Source organism: Solanum lycopersicum, chromosome 6 (genome assembly GCF_036512215.1).
Source record: "Solanum lycopersicum chromosome 6, SLM_r2.1".
NCBI classification, from domain to species: Eukaryota; Viridiplantae; Streptophyta; class Magnoliopsida; order Solanales; family Solanaceae; genus Solanum; species Solanum lycopersicum.
This window is the reverse complement of record NC_090805.1, coordinates 790,388-798,375: the sequence shown is the minus strand read 5'-3', so window position 1 is coordinate 798,375 and position 7,988 is coordinate 790,388. Positions and strand designations below refer to the sequence as shown.

General features: G+C 33.9%; 1 protein-coding gene across 2 annotated transcripts; it reads right to left on the bottom strand.

Moving 5' to 3' along the window:
• Positions 1-202: 202 nt before the first annotated feature.
• On the bottom strand, positions 203-7,587 carry LOC101258959 (tropinone reductase homolog At2g29260, chloroplastic). Of its 2 annotated transcripts, none has more exons than XM_004240330.5 (5): positions 7,274-7,587; positions 5,500-5,707; positions 4,537-4,753; positions 4,337-4,443; positions 203-1,057 (listed from the first exon to the last, which is right to left on the bottom strand). In XM_004240330.5, exons 1-5 carry the CDS (start codon positions 7,456-7,458, stop codon positions 869-871), a joined length of 906 nt encoding a protein of 301 aa, XP_004240378.1. In that variant the 5' UTR covers positions 7,459-7,587; the 3' UTR covers positions 203-868. The 2 variants fall into 2 exon arrangements, with proteins under 2 accessions (XP_004240378.1, XP_019070077.1); XM_019214532.3 differs by having other exon boundaries at positions 4,274-4,443; positions 7,274-7,574.
• Between the last annotated feature and the right edge of the window lie 401 nt (positions 7,588-7,988).

Below are 7,988 nucleotides of genomic sequence, written 5' to 3'. Positions count from 1 at the left end.
TGTGCTATGGGATATCCTTATTCATTATCGTGATATAATTACTAGGATCATACATAGTTGCCAGGCAACAACAAAACGTCCAGGCAGTAACCAAACGCAATTAAGCCTAAAGAACATTTACACCAAAATGAGTAATTAGGGACACATGCCTCCAACATTCTAATGCAGCAATGAAGAGAGGCAGCTCCAATGGACATAAAAATTGTTAATGTGACGATGCAAATATGCATAATTTTATAATATTGAAATACTCGCACTAACATATTGTTATTAAAAGTTTCCCTTACAAGAATAAAAGCCTTGGGGATATTACAATTATTAGGAAAAGATAGAAGTTTTCAGATACACACTGACTAAACTAAGGTCCTATTATCCTGAACTTATTTTTTTTGTAATTTTGTACACCTTTTTGGCTTACATAGCATTCAAATATCTCCTATGGACCTCAACTGCGTAGATTCACAGGGTTTGCCACATAAGCCAAAAAGTGTACAATATTCATATGAGCCAGGGGTAATAAGGTCTTTAGTTTAATTAAGGTATCTTTGAGATTCCGGACATAGTCTAGGGGTAATTCTGTGTTTTCTGACAAGAGAACAAATTTAAATCTCTTAGCATGCCCATAAAGTTAGTTTGGAGACTCATATTTGCAAAAATAGAAGAGCATTAAGGTAACATCGGATATGAGCCAGCACTGATCATCAAGCAAGTCATTTGAAAAAACAGATCCAGTTTTCAAAACAAAATAACAAACCTGCCAACTTTTCCACAACTCATGGAATGTCCAGCCAATGATGCATTTGAGATGCCCTCGATACAAACTTTTCTCCTGCAAATCTGTAGCATTACTCTACGAGCAGTTATTCCTCTAGTCATGGTGAGGGTAGAAGCCATTTACAGACATTCCGCCATCAACACAGATTATCTGACCAGTGATGTAGGAAGATGCAGGCAAACAAAGGAATCCCACAAGAGATGAAACCTCAGATGGTTCTCCCAGGCGCCCCAGTGGAGTGCGGTCATATACTTCTTGTAAATACTCTTTATTACTCAGTACCTGAACATGAAAAAGGATATTTAATGCAGCTACAAATTAGAAACTAAAACATTAAGGGTTAGATGCAGGAACTGTTATTTTTAATAAGAAAATGGAAAATAAGACAATGAAGACAATGTCTAGTTTGATCAGACTAGAAAGCAGGAAAATATAAGGAACTAAAAATGAAGCAGATGACGTAGAGAAAAACTTATGTAGAGTGTATTTAACTCTATAGAAAAATATATACATAAACATACAAGAAATAAGCTGATATAGATCATGGTCCTTTTTTAGGTCATGATGCTAACCATGGTAACTACCTCCTAAAATAATTGAAAAGAGAAATATAGGGAACTTAAAAATAGATAGTAGAGTCCTAAAGTAACTAACTAATACTCCTCCTTGCATTAGGAGCTGCAAATTCCAAGTTTTTGCCAAAGGAACTCGAACTTGGATAGGGAGGGATTTCGTAATTACATATGCTAGTTGATCTTCAAATTTGCAACAAACAAGAATCACTTCTCCGTTTTTCTACACAGACCTCAAAAAAAGTAGCTTGATGTTGATGTGTTTAGTCTTCCCATTGAACACTGGATTATGTAAAATAGCTAGTGCATTAACCTTTTGTTCCATATGCAAATCAGGAAAAAAAAAATCTCAGCCATAAGGTTTGATTTATTGATGTCGTTGCTGCAATAATTCAGCCTCTATTGTCAATTGTACCATACTTTCCTGCTTTTTGGAACACCAGAGAAAATCCTTGATCCAATATCCTAATGTACTTTTCATGTCGTCAATGGATCCAGCCCAATCATTGTCTGAGAACCCATACAGCTTGAAATTCTCACACTTTGATTTGATACCATATTTGATAGTACCTTTAATGTGTCCTATGATTCTTTTTTCTGCTCACAAATGCATTTCAGTAGCACAATTCAAAGATCTTGATAAAAGCCTTGCAACAAATAGAATATCTAGCCTTGTAGCAGTGAGTTACATCAAGCATTTAATCAAGCTTCTGAAATTTCCTTCAACAATTTTATCAGTTTCATCCTCTTTGCTTAACTTCTCCTTTGGATTCATTGGTGTGCTTGTTGCCTTGCAATTTCCCATATGGAATTTCTTGAGTATCTCCCCCGGATAATTCTTTTAACATATAAAAATTTGATCACAGTATTGTTGATTTCCATTCCCAGAAAGTATGTCATTGTTCCAAGGTCTGTCATCTCAAAGACTTGCACTCCTTAAACTCTTCAACCAGCCACACAATCTTTCCCGTCGCCAAGAGATCATCAACATAAAGGGAAACAATGAAAAGATCAATTCATTTATGTTTGACATAAAGAGTAACATCAGATACACTTCCTACAGACCCCAAACTCAACAAGTGATCATCAATCCTGTTAGACCACACTCTTGGAGCTTGTTTTAAGCTATAAAGAGTCTTTCTAACCAAACATACTTTTTCTTCTTTTACTTGCTCAATGAAACCGTCTGGCTGCTCTACATAAATTTCTTCCTGCAGTACACCATTTAAAAAAGCATGTTTCACATCTAGCTGGAACACTTTCAAGCCCTTTTGTGCTACTATTACTAGCAACAGTCTAATAGTATTAAATCGGGCTACTGGAGCAAGGTTTTTGAGTAATCAACACCAAATATTTGGGCATAATTCTTGAAAACAAGCCTAGCCTTGTATTTATTGATAGAACTATCAAAACTAAGCTTGGTTCTAAACACTCATTTTAGTCCAATGACCATCCTATCTTTCGGTATGTCAAATAACTCCCTAGTATCGTTTTTCTTGTTCATTAGCATCCCATGCTCCATAGCGTTTCTCCATTGTTTATCTTGAAGCGCTTCCTCATGCCCCGTAGGCTCACAAATTGCCACATTACTTTGTTGCTAGGTAATAGAGAGTAGTCTTGTACCTCTAATCGGAGGATCATCCACTAACTCATTTTGCCATTGATCGGATGCTTGCTCCTCTGACACTTTGACTGAAAGTTGATTGTCCTTCCAGTCCCATTTCTCTTTGTCAAAAAAGTGCACATCTCTACTGACAATCGTCTTTCTTGTTTGCGAGTTAATACTTCGTAAGCCTTGGAGGATAAGCTATAAACCACAAAGATTTCACGAACTGCCTTTTCATCAAGTTTGTCTCTTTTAACTGGCGGCAAATGAAAGAAACAAACCAAAACAAATATTTTACTGAAGCTTACGGATGGTTTGAATCCATTCCAAGCCTTGAATGCAGTTTTATTCTGCAATGCTTTAGCAGGAAGCGGGTTTTGAAGAAATAATGTTTTATAAGCTGCCTCAACCCAAAAACTTTTTGACAACTCTTTTTCATGCAACATGCACCGCATCATCTCCATTATATATTGGTTCCTTCTTTCACTAATTTTATTTTGCTGCGGAGTATATGGAACAGCGAACTGATGAGTAATACTTGCTTCCTCACAAAATTTGTTAAATTTTTTAGAATTATACACTTTTCCATTGTCAGACCGCAAGGGATTGGGTTCTGCAACCACTTTGATTTTCCATCATCTTCTTCAACATCCAGAAAATTCCGACGACTTTGCTACGCAATTGCTATAAGTATAAAAAGGAATAGTGATAAGAGTTGAAAATAAAAGATTTGGTGGTTGGCAAATTGGTAAGATTTGCAACCTTTTGGACTTTGTTACATTTGCCTATGTCATTAGTAACATAGGCATGGTTTTCTCCTTCTATAAACAGAGCATTTTCGCTCATTTCTAGCACACACCAAGTTAAAGAGAAAAAATATATTTTGAGAGCAAAGTGAAGTATTTCATAGATTATATAAGAAAAATAGTCTATGAAGAAAAATAGAGTGTGAGCGATATTTTTGTAAGGTAGAAATCAAAAGACTTTTATTCCTTTTGAGTGTGTAGTAGTAACGTTGACAATTGTATTCGTGACTAACCGATGTAAAATTCCTTACTATAGTGATATTAGTTTTTCCTCTTATTTAGAAGGGTTTCCATGTAAAATTTTGGTGTCTTTATATTCCCATTTATTTCTATCATTTGACCATATATATTTTTGTGTTAGTCCATGTTTTCCCAATAATAAAAGCATATAAATACTCTTTAATATGAATCTCAACAAAAAGGAAAATAACAAACACACGACACTCTAATGATGCTGGTACCTTAGACAAAATAGGATGCATGTACTAGAGACCAAGACAACCACAGAGAATACCTAAAATACGTAGTTTATCAAAGATAACCATGGAGTACTGAAGAGAAGAAAGTATGGAATTACTTGCTCCACCATGGATGTTTTGATGTACCAAGGAGCAACAGCATTACTCCTGATGTTGTCTTTAGCCCACTCGCATGCCAAATATTTTGTAAGTTGATTAATTGCTCCTGTGGACAACATTCAAGTGGAAAAGATGATATTTCATAATTGTTTCTCTCTATCAACCATAAAGTCTTGAAAGGTAAAAGGGAAGATTATACCTTTTGTTGCTCCTTGTAAAGACATAGATTTCAATGAAACAAAACCTGAGACAGAGGAAGTAAACACAACACTTCCAGCCCCGGATGCTTTCAGAAGGGGATAGGCTAGCTGACACAGATGGAAAACAGATTCAAAATTTGTTGCCATGACGCTGGAAAATTCTTCAGCAGTAAAATCCACCATAGCTTTGCGAATATTGGTCCCCACGTTGTTTATCTACTGAGCAATGAAAGAAAGCCAATTAGTTCATCTATTAGTGCATGCAATCCATCCAATGAAGCTAGATGCATCATACGTCAAAGATATTTATTTTAACACTGACGTGCCAGGTCCAACATTATGAATGATTAGTTAATTCGACATCATGTATAACTTGAGGAGAAAAGAGATATATGATGCAATGTATTATCCAACAATGATCCCAATACCACAAAACCTCCTATTCAATTAGTTTTTTCTTATAGGCTGCTGGAGAAATGCCAGCTTGCCAAATTATTTCTAGGTTCAACACTGAAAAACAATTCAGCTGCATCTGTTGCAAATTAACCCAATTATCAATCTAATGTTGATATATGAGTTCTATATGCACCGGCAACAGTCATACATACACTGGTGCTAATCTGGAATAATTATCCAAAGAAATTTGAACCGCACACCATTGGGCCTCTAGGATTTCTTGGTGGTAAAGGATAGTTATCTGTAAGCTTTCTAGAAACATCTATGAGACAAAATCATTTTGTGGAAGATAAAAAAACTTTCCATAAATCATCTATTTGTTCCAACTGGTTGAGGTCGATTATATGATATCCATTAGGCTCAAGACAGTCATAATTTTAAAAGAAAAACTTTTCCTTAGCCTCCAAGTCCTCCACAGAGATATCATTGAAATATAAAGCTTTTAAGAAGTGCTTAAGCTCATAAGATACCTACGAGAATAAACAATCAAAAAGAAAGATACCTACAAGAATGTCGAGCTTCCCATTGAATGTAGACGAAACAACCTCCATTAACTTTTGGCGATCAACTTGAGAAGACACATCACATAAGGAACCAGAAACTGTAAAGCCCTCATCTTTCCAGCTCCTCAAACAAATTTCAAGCTCATCTTCATTACGGGCACACGTATGCACGGTGGCTCCCAGTCCACACAATTCCTCCACTATCGCATGCCTAATTATACAACAATTCACATTATCAAATACAAATGCGTAGTTATACTCAGATTTTCAAAAAACTAGATTTTAAAAATTAAAAAAAAAAAAAAAGCACTGGGCTTGTGGCTATATTGGTTATTACTTCTGTCTCAAAACAAATGATGATTCGGAGTACAAGATCAAAGCATATAACTTCATCATGTGAAATGTACATGAAATCCTTGGTTGTCTTGAAATAAAATGTATATTATAGAAACTACACAAAAGCCACTCCACCTCAAAAAATTTACAATAGAATCGAACATGTATCCTCAATCTGAAATGTGAATACTACTTACAAGATCATTCCAAAAAAACTACTCTGTCACATCTTCTACAATAGAAGTCATAACTGAAAAAAAATGAGTTTAAAAGGATATTACAAGTCACATTTATGTATTTAAATTACTAGGTAACGGTAAGGTCTATGTACACCTACCCACTTCAAACCCACTTTTTGAGATAACACTGTTTATGTTGTTGTTGTACATTAAAGTAATGGTATAACTACCCATAGTAAATGAAATTATAAGGCTCAAAACAAAGCAAGCAACATTCTACAGTAATTATGTAAAAACTCAATTAATATGTGAATGGATATAAGATTATATACAAGGATAATAACAACAATTATGCCTCAGTCTCAAACAAGTTGGAATAGCCACTATATGAATCTCCATTTTTTCATTTAGGCCCCATGGATATAAAGATATACAATGACAACAACTACATCTCAGTCCCAAACAAGTTGTTATCAGCTATACTGAATCCTCATTTCTTCATTTAATATCATATCCCATGAATATCAAGATATACAACGACAATAAAAACAACTACATCTCAATCTTAAACAAATTGAAATTGGCTATATGAATCCACATTTCTTCATTTAAATTCATATCCGGTGGATATACAATGACAATAACAAAAACTACACCTAAGTCCTAAAAGTTTTCGAATCAGCTAAGTGAATCCTCATTTCTTTATTTAAGCTCAAATCCCATGGATATAAAGATATACAATGACAATTACAACCACTAATCCTCAATTTCAAACAAGTTGAAATTGCCTATATGAATCCTCATATCTTCATTTAAGCTCAAATATCGTGGATATGAAGATATACCACATCAATAATAACGACAACTACACCTCAGTCCCAAACAATTTGGAATCAGCTATGTGCATCCTCATTTCTTTATTTAAGCTCAAATATCATGCATATAAAGATATATAATGACAACAACTAGTTGAAATTGACTATATGAATCCTCATATCTTCATTTAAGCTCAAATACCATGGATATAAAGATAGTCCCAAACAATTTGGATCCAGCTGTATTAAATCTCCATTTCTTCATTTAAGCTCATATCAAATGGATATTAAGAAATACAACAACAATAATAACAATATCTACACCTCAATCCCAAACAATTTTGAATCGGCTATATGAATCGTTATTTCTTTATATCACATGGCTATAAAGATATAGTATCCTAAAAAAAAGCACAAGTAAATGAAAAGGGATAAGTGAAAACGGACCCAATGCCTCTAGTACCACCAGTGACAAGGGCATTCATGCCATCAAGGGACCATCGATTGACTTTTCCGGCACATCGGATTGAGCTGTACTTGTTCATCCATGACCAATTTCTAGGTTTTGGAATTTGAAATTTGAACTTCACAGAAGGCGAAGGAACTTGTAAAACCAAGACGGATTCCCACATTTTTCTTTTTCGATTTCCCTTTGTTTTCCAGTTATGAGTTAAATACTTTGGAGGAAAATGGCAAAAATGGTCACTTAACCCAATATAAATTGTGAGACAAGAAATATCATTTGATACAAATCTTCTACTTTTTCTAACTTTATCAAAAGTATGTATTACATTTATTATTATTTCCCCTCATTATTATTGTCATAATTTCTTTTTTTAGAATTAAATTATAAAAAATTTGACTAATGTTTTACTGTTTTTTTATGAGATTGATATACAAAAAGTTACAATTTGTAATACTTTTCGTGTAGTTTTTAAATTTTTAAATTTTTTGTTTAACATATTTAATAAATAAAATTTAACTTTAACTTTAAAAATTAATCAAATTAACTTTTAAAAAATACAACATTTATAAATAAAAATGGACGGAGAAAGTACATTCTAAATTGTTTTAGTTGTAAATTTGTAATGGATACGGGGGGGACTTGCTTTTGAAGTATCATTTTGTAATACCATAATACATAAATATGTCCTTTAACTTG

Coding starts and splice junctions, on each gene's coding strand:
- LOC101258959 (XM_004240330.5), bottom strand. CDS start 7,458: ATGTGGGAATCCGTCTTGGTTTTACAAGTTCCTTCGCCTTCTGTGAAG. Junction 5,708..7,273: donor GGTGGTACTAGAGGCATTGG/GTCCGTTTTCAC, acceptor TTGTATAATTAG/GCATGCGATAGTGGAGGAAT. Junction 4,754..5,499: donor ATGGGAAGCTCGACATTCTT/GTAGGTATCTTT, acceptor ATTGCTCAGTAG/ATAAACAACGTGGGGACCAA.